The sequence below is a fragment of the Astatotilapia calliptera genome, chromosome 1 (assembly GCF_900246225.1).
Source record: "Astatotilapia calliptera chromosome 1, fAstCal1.2, whole genome shotgun sequence".
In the NCBI taxonomy this organism is placed as follows: Eukaryota; Metazoa; Chordata; class Actinopteri; order Cichliformes; family Cichlidae; genus Astatotilapia; species Astatotilapia calliptera.
This window is the reverse complement of record NC_039302.1, coordinates 35,819,610-35,834,017: the sequence shown is the minus strand read 5'-3', so window position 1 is coordinate 35,834,017 and position 14,408 is coordinate 35,819,610. Positions and strand designations below refer to the sequence as shown.

The 14,408-nt window shown below is 41.5% G+C and overlaps 1 protein-coding gene across 1 annotated transcript; it reads left to right on the top strand.

Annotated features, from left to right (window-relative positions):
- Positions 1 to 4,021: 4,021 nt before the first annotated feature.
- On the top strand, positions 4,022 to 13,999 carry tppp3 (tubulin polymerization-promoting protein family member 3). Its single transcript, XM_026175988.1, has 4 exons — positions 4,022 to 4,094; positions 7,757 to 7,958; positions 9,614 to 9,767; positions 12,142 to 13,999. The coding sequence occupies exons 2-4, from the start codon at positions 7,771 to 7,773 to the stop codon at positions 12,334 to 12,336; spliced, it is 537 nt and encodes a 178-aa protein (XP_026031773.1). The 5' UTR covers positions 4,022 to 4,094; positions 7,757 to 7,770; the 3' UTR covers positions 12,337 to 13,999.
- The last annotated feature ends 409 nt before the right edge of the window (positions 14,000 to 14,408 follow it).

The following is a 14,408-nucleotide window of genomic DNA, read 5'->3' as shown; positions in this document are numbered from 1 at the left end:
TAATAACCTCCAAAATGAGGTCAGGTCCAAGGGCTGGACTGAAAATGAACAAAAAAGCAGCCAATTTCCAAAGAAAAACTGAAAGACCTTCAAAAAGCCTGGAGAACTATTGCTCAAGACCACTTTAATAATTACAATTAAGTCTCCTTGGAAACAAAATATTAAAAAATAAAGAGTGACTCACTAATTTTGCACATGACCGTACATGCATCTTTTATATACAGTCTGTGAATGAGAGCCTCAGAAATGTAGTTTCTGTGGTATTCACAGATATTTACAGCGTTTAGGACGGTAGCCTCCTGAAACTGTTGTGGTTGTTGGTTGTTTCGTATCATTCACTCTCGTTTATTTGATCTGATGGCAACAAAGGGGACGGCCCTGCATTTTTCTTTCTGTCATCCTGGCCCTTCATGCAGCACTTCCTTTCTGAGACAAGCTGTTTGAGCTTCTGCCTCACTAAGGCCTTTCTTCTTCTTCTCTCAGCTTCCCTTTAGAGGTTGCCGCAGCAGATCACCTGCTTCTATGTCATGCTATCCCAGGATCCTCCTCTGTCACACCAACCCTCTGCATGTCCTCCTTCACTACAACCATGAACCGTCTCTGTGATCATCTTCTTTGTCTTCCTGCCTGGCAGCTCCCTCTTCAACATGCCTTCACTCTCTTCTGATTGTTCCACTTCAGGAAGCCTGATGGAGGGTTTCCTGAAGCTGGTGGTGCCTCAAGCAGAGCGCCATGTGACTAAAACTAAATAGCTAAGAATTCAGGGTGCCTTTGTTTCAGCTTCTTTTAAAATGCTGCCTGCCAAATCGCTGTCAGCCACTTTGTTTACATTTTCAGCGATCGGTCTTGAGATGTCTAACTTGGAAATTTCCAGTTCAATTTGGTTTCCACTGAACAAGAAAGATGCTGAGATTAAAGTGCTCCCGATGAAAGCGTCTCAGCTGTTCTTTGTCTTTGTCGGCCTGTTGCACCGATCAACCTGCAGTTTCATTTTGTTCTGTTATTAAGGTGACGACTGTCTGCAGCGTTATATAAGGAGAGAAATGTTTATGTGAATATGGTGCTGAGAAGAGAGACGCATTTCAACCGCTTCAAGCAGAATAAAGAGCTTTGTGTTTTCGGTATGAATGTCAAAAATGCAAATTTGCACATTTCCTTTTCCCCTGCTGAAAAGAGAAAAATATAAACCATAAAAACTTCTGGTGTCTGAGAGGTTCCTTTCTTTAAAATCAAACAAATACGATTAAAGCGCATTTTTCTGTTTTTAACAAGTTGAGCAGGACATGAAATGCACTGGAGTACCTGCAGATGTTTGCAGCAGCGTGTAGGCCTGCTGATCCCGTCTTACTGGATTCTACATGACAAACATCAAAACACTGTTGCCATGACAACAGAAACACAAACAATGATTTAATCTGTCATTGCATGTCCAGCAGGAAGTTTCAGTAAAGTTCAGTTTCCTGCCACAAGAAGAACTGTTTGTGCTGCATCTATATTTCTAAAAACGTTCTGCAGGTTTTTTCTCTGCAGACGGAGAAGGGGAAATAAAACATCACGTTTGTGCTGCACCGTGACCTTTTGACCTCTGCATTAACTTCAGCTTCTGGTTTAGTTTGAGTCATATCCTTGTATTTTTTGTTTTTGAAAGTTCTCATTGACAAGTTCAGCTTCACGTTTTAGTCTTATCTTCTGCACAAAAGCAATAATCAGTGAATTCTGTTCTGAATAACATAAACAAAACAGTTAAAACCAGGTGTGTCAGTCTGGCCTATCAGGAGATGCAAGTTGGCCCACTGGATGAAAATTGAAGACAAGTTACTATTATTTTTTCAATAAAATAAATAAAATAATAATTCAATAAAATGCACTGTTATGTTATTTCACAGTGAAGTAAAATAATGTTTCATACTGTCCTGTTTCAAAACACAATATATGTGATGGTTTTGTGCCTTCAAAGAGTTGCTGTAGTTTCAAATGTTTGTGTAAAAAACATGGAAAAGTCACACTTATTTTCTCAAGAGATGTCACTCAGCTCATATTCTGTTTTATAAATATGCATAAGGTAATGCAAAAGTTTTCCTGGTCCAGACGTGCCTGAGATCAAATCAGGGTTTACGGTGCACCGTGGAATAAAATGAGTTAAAATAGTTTCACCCTTCTGCTTCTGCAGCTTCTGCTCTGAAACACATTATGAGTCTGCACATGTGTAGCACCAGCTGATCCCAGCGCAGCGAAATCGGTCCGTGTTTGTGTTTCGCTCATTTATCAGTGTGTGAATGAGTTTGCAGTTGTGCTTACACAGAAGATGTCAGCCGAGAGCGCGTGCAGACATTCTTGCACACTCAGCTGTAAAAATGTGATCGTATGCAGACCAGACTGCCTCCAGGGCCTGAGACTTCTCAATGGATGCAGGCCTCGGTGCATTCTGGGAGTGTTTACACCTGTAGTAATGCCATGAGTTTATGACATTTCACCAAGCTATGATTTTATCATGCCGTCTGCCTGTGGCTTTTTAGGACTCTGCACTCAGTGAGAAGCGAAGTACAGCTTCAGTAGAATCAGTAAAATCATCGTCAGCAACAATAACGTGAAGCAGTATGTTTTTTATGATTTTATCAGTCTCATAGTTGTGGAGGAGTTTTGGCCCACTCTTGTTTACTGCATTGGCTCAGATCATTGAGGTTTGTGGACATTTGTTTTTGCCCAGCTCTTTGAAGGTCCCACCGCAGCGTTTCAGTCAGACTCAGGTCTGGACTTTGACTGGATCACTGCAGCAGCTTGATTCTTTTCTTTTTCAGCTACTCTGTGCGAGATTTGCTGCTGTGCTTTGGCTTAATCACCTGCTGCATGACTCAGTTTGAGTCAAGCTTTAGCCATCAGACAAATGTATTCACGGGCGAGCGACTGAAAGGCCGTACCACAGTGACTGCAAATTATCGAGGTCCTGTGGCTCAAAACAAGCCCAGTTCATCAGCCCTCCATCACCCTGATTGACAGTTGGCATGAGGTGTTTGTGCTGATGCGCTGTGTTTGGTTTTCCCACACATTGTCTGTCTGAGGTGACACTGATCCAGAAGGCTTTTGTTCAGATGCATCTTTGCATGCAGCCGTGCTGCAATCTTCTTTTAGAGAGAAGAGCCTTTCTCCTGGCAACCCCCTGAAAACAAGCCATACTTGTTCAGTCCTTTTCTAATTGCCCATTTCATGAACTTTAACATTTAATATGCTAACCGAAGCCTGGAGAGTCTGAGACAGAGCTCTTGGTTTTTTGCAATTTCTCTGAGCATTGCATGAGCTCAGGGCGAATTTCTGGGACATGGCAAGAAGATTACACGTGTTTACACACATGTAAGTCGTCCAGAACAGCAAACTGATGAAACTCCTGCTTCTATATAGGTGCTTACACTTGTTGGTGATCAGTTAATCATGTGCACTTGATCAGCAGCACCTGGCTTCCTATGGTAGAAGGAAGGGTGCACTTGCTTTTTCACATGACCGCATGTCTCCTTTTTACCTTAGAAATTCTCCAAAGCACTCTGTGTTTGCCTCTCTGTCACTGGCAGCAGTGATGCTGCCTTTCAGCCACTCGCCCGTCCTTACGTGCAGCTTTGACACAGAGAGGAAGGGGCCAGACTGCAAAGAGTATTTACTCAGAAATCTGTCATCATAACTTCATTAAATCTTATTTTCAGCCAGTGTATTGAGCAGCTGCTAAAACCTGCCAAAGGCTCAACAGAGTGTTTTTCTTGTTTTATGTTTACACTTTATCCAGCCTTTAATTTCAATTAAAGCATAAAAATCTGCATGCAGCATTGTTATATGATCATTATGACCTCTGACCTTTGACCTGCAGCTGTGGGAAACTGCAGGAGCCTGCATAAGCGCCCTGCCGTAGGACCAACCCTCCCTCTCTCTCCCCCTCTTTCTCTGTTTTATTGCCCTCCCCTGATGTTGGACAGGATGTCGCCAAGGCGACGGGGTAAACAGATGATAACAAGCCCTTAGCTCTTCAGAACTCATTTGAATGCTGCCACCGCTGCTGAGGGCCAGAAGAGGGAGAGCAGAGGCAGACGGAGGGGACTGAAGACAGACAGGTAGGAAACTGCAGGAGACACATGCAATTAAAAAAAGAGAGAAATCGTGGAATTTAAGAAAAAAGTTTTAGAGAATAAGACTCAAAGATTGGGTGTGGTGCAGATGTCAGAAGTGCAAAGCAAAGAAGAAGAATGGAAAAATTAAGAAGAACAAAAAAGTAGAAGTTGATGTGTTTAATATAAACAGAAGGACAGTTTTCAGATAAATTTTTAAAATCTTCACGCAGTCAGTGCTGGAACAACTTTTTAGTTTTATTCCAGAAACTTTTTCTGCACTGATTGAAGATCAGAGTCGGTTTAATTTCAGACATGCACAGAGAGCAGAATGTTTGGAGTCTGCACAGCTGGAAGCTTCAGTGATTCATCTGCTGTGTCTTCAATAATGCTGCCACTTATCAACTTAAAATGTCTGAAAGAAATAGCCATGAAGCGTTCTCGCCAAACAAATATTCAGATCTCACAAAAAACAGCAAACAGCAGGATCCTTCACACCAGACAAGATGTTTGATTACAATTTGCTAAAAATTGCTGGCTTAAAAAGTACAAAATTAGAAAAGCGATGTGTGCATGGGATCTGCTACTGAACACAAACTTGCAGGGATTTAAAGTGCAGCCACATGCTGTCATGTTTTATGAATTTTAAAAGTGTGGACAGTCGGTAATCTGTTTATTTGTCTTTGCATAGTGACACACACACACACATGCACACACACTGACTGGCACGCCCATACACTTTACACAGTCTGTGTGGCCCCATGACTAAAACGCACTCAAACTGAAGGAGAGCTGCTGCTAGAAACAGAGCGTGTGAGCCTAGCTGAGCTTTGTTTTTAACACTGAGACAGGACTGAAGTTCCTACTATTGATTAACAATCAAGTTTTCAATATCTGTCTGTGCGTCTCAAAGCAAAAACATAAAGGAGCAGTGAAGTGTCAGAACCCAGCCTTTTTTCCTGGGTTTCACCCAGGTGCAGCTTTTCCTACCTGCCTGCTGATAATTGTGCATAGAATATTTGTTTTTTCAGGAAACCCAGGAATTACAAGTGCAAGTGATAGGCAGATGCTTTAGGCAGTAAGCTACAGTCAGGATGCTTTTGTAACAGGCTGTTGGTCACTATGGGCAGAATAAAGACGGCGAGATGTGGGCAGCCCAGTCTATCGATGGTTAAGGAAAAAAAAAAGTAATTTTCACACATAAATATTGGACAATTTCACAAGAATTAGTTCAGGAGAGTGTCTGAAGTTCCCCTTTCTCACATGGAGCACCCAACAAGTGCTAGCATGAAGCTAACAACGTTCTCACTACAAGAAGTCCTTTTGCAAATCTTACGTCACGCTGACTCTTTACCACTGTTCCACTGTTTAATGTCCCATATAACTGCGTTGAATGTTTGTGTCGGGTGGTATCGTAAAAAGTTCCCAGCTGCAGTGCATGTTTTAAATTAGCGCTGCAAATTTTGATCTGAATTTATGTTTTTGTGTTTTTCATTATTTCTGTCAACGATAATGCTCAAGAAACACAATGAGGATGAGAAAAAAACTGCTACGCTTCAAACTGTTAGTCTACCTTTGCACAGGGAGGTTTCGCTTGTTGTTTCTGCCAGATGTGATGTCACAACTGCTGGCGTACCATTTTTTTGGTGCCATTTCGGCTTGTTGTGCACCACCCAGATTTTAACTTTAACCTTACTGTTTCATCTTTGTTTTATTCCTCCAAGTAAGCAGGGAATTTTTCTGAGCAACGATACGTGTTTCTTAGGAAAAGACTACAGTGAGTTAAGTTCAAGTACGCTGACGTTAACGTTTATGTAAGCAGTGACCTTGGTTTTAACCTCGGGGCTGCAGCGATCTCCCATGTCACCTTCCTCTTATTTCTAGAATTTCTAGAATCGCATGTACCATGATACATCCGATTAATATTTGGTTATAGTCTCCTTTGTCTCTAACGCTCCTGCATTTCTCCTCAACCTCTGTGCTCCTGTTTTAACAGTTATTCATAGATTTGAATGTTTTAACATGTGATCGTTAAATGTCAGTCTCTGTTGGGATTAGTTGGCTTGGGAATGGTTTGTATCAGAGTGAATCATTCTACCACAATAACAGCTCAAACTTGACTGAACTCAGAACAGTCTTAACTTGTTGATGAGACCAGATTAAATCCTGCTTTGATCTGTCTTCAGTTTTAACTGCCGTGATTGTGGGATTTGGGTTCAGAGATGACCGACTTTCAGTCTTGCACCTGAACACATCTGATAGATGTTAGACAGTACCTGCCTTGCTGTGAGCTAATCCAGAGTCTGACTCCTTGCAATTAAACTATCGGTTGATTTTTAAATGTGTGATTTTGTGCGATATTTTCTGTTTTCTAAAGAAGCGATACAAATCGCTGCTCATCACAAGAGGTCAGTCCCTGAAGATTGTTACAAGAGCCAATTGAATGCAGAGATGCTTCTTATGTTGAGACGTCTAAAAAGAGACTGCAGCGGAGTTGCACTGATCACTCTTCCTAAAAACAAAAAGCAGGTTTAATGAATCAGCTTCCAAATAGAAGAGATTGCTTCACATTAAAACTGCAGCTGCCTCCACTGCCTGGAATCTGACACCTACACACCAGTTTTAATGCACAGATGCACTTACACCTTTCACACACTGTGTGTGCGTGTGTGTGTGTGTGTGTGTGTGTGTGTGTGTGTGTGTAAGCAGGGCTCATATTAACTATCTGTACTATAACTTCAGCCGCTATGGCCTGCAGCAGCTCTGATTCAGAGTTGTGCAAGTGGAATTTTCACCAGAAGCAGCATGACAAGGAGACACAAGTGTATTTGGACAGAGATGCAGCCAGTTCTGTTTCCATGAAACCCACTGTTTGGGATTGCATCAATGTGTGTGTGTGTGTGTGTGTGTGTGTGTAGTCGCACAAGCCTGAGAAACCACAGTGAGGTCACGTCTCACACCCTACACACACACACACACACACACATATTCTGTGGGCACATGCACACTTCTGCTGGAGCTGCAAAATGATCAAAATGATCTTCATGTCCAAAACACCTACACACAGAAGCAACAACTTCTAGCTGCTACTGGCACAGCAGAAGGTTTCCCAAAGGGAAAACTAAGCATTGTTTCCAAGAACCATTCAGAAAGAGGAGCTTTGCACAGAGAGGAGGAAATATCCACTCTGCTGGTTTATTTTACAAAGTGCTGTGCACGACATATTGACCTTCAGGAAATAACAGGATAGAATCTGTAATGAAGCTGTGCCAGAAACTGCAGTTCCTCTAATGGCCACCGGAGGGTGACTTCAAAAGCGAATCAATCTCCACAGACGCTCATACATGAAAAAACATAATGGCAGCCTGATCTGGGTGTGGTTGCTCTGACTCCGCCGACACAGTCACCTGTTCTCTTGGCCCATCTGAACCACTAAACTGGATCTGTCAACCACAACTGTGATGTTGGTAACTGTTGAAGCATTTTAATTAGAATTATCTGACAGTGTGTGTGGCTCCAGGTGACTACAGGTGAATAAACTAAATGAACAGCTGTAATACATATGGCTTTGATTTATAAACTCAAAATGCTCTCATAAATCCTGTAGGGGGAGGAGATTACCTTCACACACGATCTCCAGTGTTGTCCTCTGCTTAATTTTATTGTAGATTATCTTTTCATCATGGCGGAGAGTGCAGACATGGAGCAGCTCCTCACAGCTTTCAGGAAGTTTGCAGTCCATGGAGACACAAAGGCAACAGGCAAGGATCTAACCGGGAAGAACTGGGCCAAACTGTGCAAAGACTGCAAGATCACTGACGGCAAGAACGTCACCGGCACTGACGTGGACATCGTCTTCTCCAAAGTCAAGTGAGTGTTCACATCAGCGCCAGTGTCAAAAGACTGCATAAAATGCAGTTCCTCTAATGTCCACTTGAGGCACGCTCCAAAAGTGAGAGTCCCATTTTATAATCCCCAGCCTCACAGTAGAAATGAACTGGTTAACTGTCATCATTAAAATGTGCAGCCTGGAACAGAAAGCAAATTTTTCCCAGCTTTATAACCAAGTTTGTGACCATCGGCTGATGAACTAGCGTCTCATCTTAACATGGCCAAATCTACGGAAGAGGATTAGGGCCACTGGGAAAAAAATAATAATTCTGACTTTAATCTCAGAATTCTGACTTTTTTCTCAGAATTCTGACTTTAGTCTCAGAATTCTGACTTTTTTCTCAGAATTCTGAGAAAAAAGTCAGAATTCTGATTTTTTTCTTCCAGTGGCCCTAATCCTCTTCCGCCCTAATCCTCTTCCGTACAAATCTCTCTCCAGAAACTCAAAAGGATTACAGAGGTGACTTTACACAACACCCTGCTGGTGACATGTGCCTTTTGAGTACTGGAGATATTTTACTGTGGTATTTGAAGACCTGCTGGTCCACACTGAATTTGAGGAAAATTGAGTACCATTATGCTGATGAAACAGCAGTGCTCCACTGTCAAGGTAGCTGTCACATTTTTATTGCATATGCACATTTAATGTGGATGATGGGGAGCTCAGTGTTTGGTGCAAACCTTGAAGGGCTTTGTGCTCGGACACGCTACAGATCATGGCTAATCTGGAAACGCCCTTTTAGAAGCGCCATTCAAGCCTTGCTTGTAATGTGGGACAACAGTGCGTGCAGGGAGTGAATGTGTCCTGCTCTTTAACAAAGGTGGGGCGATTATTCGAACTTATATTTGTAAAACCACCTCCCTTAAAGTCTTTTGTTGCCATATTGTATGGAAACACGTGCATAAATCTTACCTCTGAAAGACTTTTTGCTCCGTATTTAGTTTTTAAGTCAGTGTCTCCTCCACACGCCCTGATAAAACTGCAGCACTTTAGTCTATATTCGAACACAAATGTAGCACATAATTAGTTCAGGCAGAGCGCTGAAGTCATACTCCGAAAACTGATGAGTGTCATCCATCACATGGGTGTAACATGGATGGGACTGGCGGATAAAGACAGTCGTGGAACTACATTATAAAACTTAGTAACAATAGTACATCATTGTTTTGGGGGACAAAATGTTAAGCACTGGATGAAATGATTGATGTCAAGTATTTCTTTAGAAACAATAACATACACCGGGGGACCAAGAAAATAATGGAAATGTTTAGGGACCTGTTTTGAACTATGCCAAAGATTTAGACCTGCAATAAGAAGACTTTTTGCTGTGTTCCTGGGATGGACGTTTTTGAGGAATTGCAGTGCGGTGTATCGAAGGGGCAGCTGTTGTTTGTTTTCTGTAGTTTTGTTGCTCTACTTTTAGTTACTTGAGTTCTTGTTGAATTCCCAGTCACCACAATTACTCTGACAGTTGTGCCTGTGTTCAGCTTCCCAAACTTTTCTCGATGAAACAAAATATCTGTTTAATAATCTAAAAACAGCTAAAAGACATTTTCCAACCAAGAGAATTAATAGTACAGTTTAGACTCTGAACTCTTCCATCTCTGTGTTCCTTTTGTGTATTTCTGTACAGACAGAAGACGTCTCGGGTCATCAACTACGAGGAGTTTCAGAAAGCTCTGGAAGAGCTGGCTCCAAAGAGGTTCAAAGGTCAAAGCAAAGAGGAGGCACTGCAGTCTATCCACAAGCTGGTGGAAGGCCGAGAGCCTACCAACGTTGGTGTGACGGTGAGACAAGATTCTTGTGTGCCTGTTGTTTTAAAGCTCTAAATCCCACAATAAAGATGCTCAACAGTAAAACAGGAAATTGTGATTCTATGCTATGTATATTTTGTGAAATGCATCATTTTTCTTTTTGTGCATATGTGTAAAAACAAAAGCAATGAGTCTCCAAAAGAAAAGACTTAAAGGTAAGTGATAATGTAGTTATATGGATTAAACCACACTGTCATACTAAGCCACACCCATACTTATATATAATAGTCCCCTCCATGAATCGCCACCTTACCGTGGTGGGGGGGTTTGTGTGCCCAAGTGATCCCAGGAGCTATGTTGTCCGGGGCAGTTTGCCCCTGGTAGGGTCTCCCAAGGCAAACTGGTCCTGGGTGAGGGGCCAGACTAAGTGCGATTCAAAACGTCTATGATTGGATTCATTAAGGACTGAGGACCAGGGATACCAGGACTCCACCCTGGAGCTACACCTGGGGTAGGGCCTCATTTGAGAGGGCAGTAGATAACACAGTGTATTTAAAGTAATGATAAAAAACATCAAGGGGCGAGTGAAGTCGGAAGTTTTATGCAGATGATGCATAAAACTGCATCATCTGCATAGAAACGAATTTTTCTGATCAGTTTAGTCGATTTCCCAGCTCCACACTCTGAGCTACAGTTTGGACAGAAGAGTGTCTGTCTGTGAAAAACAGCAGCATAATCATGAAAACATGATTAGACGAGTATGATTATGTGCTGCTCATATTTTATATTTAGCTCAGCGTTTAATCACCTCAGGCTCATCTTCTCAGTTTTCAGCTGTAGAAAAACAAGTCCTGAGCTGCTCCACAAACAAGCGTCTTACTCTGCTCTAATATTTCAGAGCCATGGCTCAATCACAGCTGGTTCATCCATCAGATCACAACTGCACACATCAAAGAGCTCTTATTTTATAATGATGAGGTCCTCAGAGCCTGAGCCAGCAAGAGAGGCAGTCTGGATCCTCTCCAGATCATTAAACGCTCTTCAGTCATCAGAGCAGATACAGTCTGACTGACTGAAATGCATGCATTACAGATGACAATCCATGAGTAAAAAACACGATCAAGTTACAAGCTTTTGTGTTCATGAAGGAATCAGCGTTATATTATCTATCATATGTCTGTTATCGATTCAAAGTTTTAAAGTTTTCATGGATTAAAGCAGAACTTCATAGTAAGAAGTTCTTGGTGGCTATCTGTGGAGTTACAAATGACACTGCATGTCATTTAAACTTTACCTATCAGCAGTACAATATGGGACTGTTGGTGAAATCCATTGTTTTCCTGAGGTGAAAAAGAACTGTTTCATATCCAGATCTACCCATTCACTCACTATTGGTTCTCACACTGATTTGATAACTACATGACTGTAAAAGGCTAAGGAGCAGGCACCTCTTGCTACTTGCTAATCAAGTGGGAATGGTGCTAAATACATGTGACTTTAAAAACTATCAGATGCTTTATTTAAATGTCCATATTCTTTAAACTTTGGTTTCTACTACCCTTCCTGTTTGCCTTGTTTTGCCTGCTCTGACATTGGGCCTTTTTTTCATTCGCTTAGTTTCCAGTTACTCTATCTTATCCTCATTTCAGCTACCTGAAGAAAACTAATGAAGAAAGCAGACATATTATTCTTGTTGTGGTTTTGCAGTGGAGTCTTCATTTGATGCCCTGGGGCAGAGAGGATTGCATAATGAAGGTGCAGTTTACAGGGACCCAGTGCAGTTAAATGCAGAGGGCTCCGTGTTATCTAAAATGCTGTGCAATGATCAGAATCATAGCTTAAAGCAAACAACAATTTTAATTCCACTTTAAACTAAACGTGAATCAGTAAGAGTTGCTTTCTAAGTGGCGTTTGCGTGTTGCACCCATGGTCATACAGAAAACATAGAAGTTATGAAAAATAGTTGTAGCCACTGTGATATCACTTGTTGACTTCATGATTTTGCATTTTGATGATTTTTGGAATCACACGTTATCATCAGTGAGTTAAAAAGCAGACGAATAAAACACAACAAGCCAGAATGTTTATTGTGTCATCTATTAAAATGCTCTAAAAGGCTCCAACGCCCAAACACACGATCAATAAATAATGTTTAGTGACCTGAAGTAGTGGATGGTTTATGTTAGAGGCTGTAAACATGCTTTGTAATGTTGGATATGTTAACATGGAACTCTAGAAGGGCCAACCTCATTGTGGCCTCAAGTGGTCATTAGAGGAACAGCAGTTTGTGACGCTTCTGCATTGTCTTCATTTTTCCCCTCTTGTTAAAAAAACAGAGACGCGTCCTGAAGCAGGGAAGATATTTTTTCTTTTACTGACTTTAATCTAATTTTTCTACTTCCATCAGAAAGTGGCAAAGACAGCAGCGGTGGACCGTCTGACCGACACGTCCCGTTACACTGGATCACACAAGGAGCGCTTTGATGACAGCGGCAAGGGCAAAGGTCGCGAGGGTCGTGAGGAGATTGTGGAGAACACGGGCTACGTGGGAGCGTACAAGAATGCCGGGACATATGACACGAAGGTGAAAGCTGAGAAATGAGTGAGCCGGAGGCCGCGCCCCCTGCTGGGAGCTGACTGGAAGCACAGCTCCCCAACAGCACTTAGTCTGGACCAAACCTTGAACTTTGACCCTTCTATGTCTGTGTGGATGCCTGTGTGTTTGCACTGGACAGAGCTTTTGTTCATTCTGATTTGCAGATAAAGATGTGGATCTGACAGAGGTGAGGTATTGGCCTCATATCAACTCATCAGCGCCCCCCTTAGGCTGAAATATTCATCACACATCTGGACTTCTTGTTCATTCTCACTCAGAGCAAGGAGGTGGGTGATGTAATCAGTACCTGCTCTGCTCAGTGATGGTAATCCAGTCTGCAGCATGTGACTCAGTGTTCAGCTCAGTAATAATGAGCTGTTTCTCTGACCTGGCTTCTCCTATTGTGCTTTCAACCCTGTCCAGAGCCTCATTCATGTGATTCAGATTCTTTCATTCTCCCTATGAAGGCACCGGTGCTGCTGCTAATCTGATTATCTCTATAGTTTTTATTTGGTTACACAGAAGCAGACTTAAAAACAGGAAACAGCTTCTGCATTTTCTGGAAGTCATTTTAAATCTAATGATACACGTTTAAGTTTGTTGACTAAATTCCATCTCTGAGGATAACTGCACACACTTTGCTTCCCTTTGAGTCAGTAGCGCCCCCATGGGGAGGCTTTTGTATTTGTCCAGCTGAATGTCCACTTCTCTTACGAGTCCACTCATGATACTATGCTATCACAATAAGTCACCTGTGATAATGATGGTATCACGATACAGCAACTCGTGATATTTGACACAATGTGCAACAATCAACGATGCAGAGAAAAATGTATTTATTCTCTGCTTTCATCTTTAATAACACAATAACACAATAATTCATTTAACGCTGTCCACACTGTTCTGGTTCACTGCAGTTTAGGGAACGTCCCTGCTCCCTCTTCCATTTCCATGAGGAGTCATGAAATGCTGATTCCAGGAATCCATTTAGCACACCTGCATGTTTGAATAAAAATCTCAGTATGTGCAGCTGGTGTACCAATAGCATCACAGGAGGAAGCAATAAAATATCAGGACTGAAGAAGCTTCTTGGATGAGAAGTGAGACGTCTTCACGAAACTTAAAGGAGTCCAATCGCTTTATTCCCAACCTCCTTAGACTCTCTATATCGCATTATTGAGACTTCACTCCTCTGCTGTTAGCCTGAATAACTATAGTGACGGCTTCATTGCTCACCTCCTTCTATGAGGTTCATGTGTCTGAATGGGGCTGTAATTTGTGTGTAAAGTCGTTTAGCAAATTAAATTCTCACTGCCCATTACAAAAAAAGGTGTTGACTTATGAATACTTATAGTATATATATATATATATAGTATATATATATAGTATATTCAATCTCCTGCAAAAAAGAAAGTCAAACAAACCAAAAAGCTCAATCATCTCTGGATCCACATCAGATTAAGATCAAACTGTTTCTGCAGCGCTGAGGCTTCTGAAGCCATGTTTGCATTTTTTTTAAATCTTTTTTTTTGTTATATATAAGTTTTCAGCCTGATTTTTCTTCTGCAAAACAAATATTTTGCATCTTCCCCAAGAGCTTTACGTGTTAATTATTGTTGTTGATGCAGTGTAAGTAACTTTAGTGAACAAATAAAAGCTTTAAAATGGTTTTCTTGTTTCTTGTTTTTTTTGTCCCAAAAGGCATTTGCAGGTCAGTTTTATTTAAAGTAATGAGAGAAGACAGTCAGGGGGATGAGGAATAAAGATTTTTGCTGCAAGAGTTCAGCTTTTGCATTCTTTTATTTACATTTTACAAGCCGTCCAAACTTGTTTGGGAACAGGTTTTGAAAATCCTAAGGCTTCCTTGTCTGCATGATGCTGGGGCTAGAATACAAATACATTTCACGTATTTGTAGTTTATAATATACAAATAAGCCCTTCAGGTTTCAAATCAAATCAAATCACTTTTATTGTCACATCACATGTGCAGGTACATTGGTACAGCACATGTGAGTGAAATTCTTGTGTGCGAGCTTCACAAGCAACAGAGTTGTGCAAAATACAATAATGTAAACAAG

What these genes read in the sequence shown, in the direction of transcription:
- tppp3 (XM_026175988.1), top strand. Translation starts at nt 7,771, where the DNA reads ATGGCGGAGAGTGCAGACATGGAGCAGCTCCTCACAGCTTTCAGGAAG. An exon ending in ATCGTCTTCTCCAAAGTCAA is followed by an intron (nt 7,959 to 9,613) that starts GTGAGTGTTCAC and finishes ATTTCTGTACAG; the next exon opens with ACAGAAGACGTCTCGGGTCA. An exon ending in CTACCAACGTTGGTGTGACG is followed by an intron (nt 9,768 to 12,141) that starts GTGAGACAAGAT and finishes TACTTCCATCAG; the next exon opens with AAAGTGGCAAAGACAGCAGC.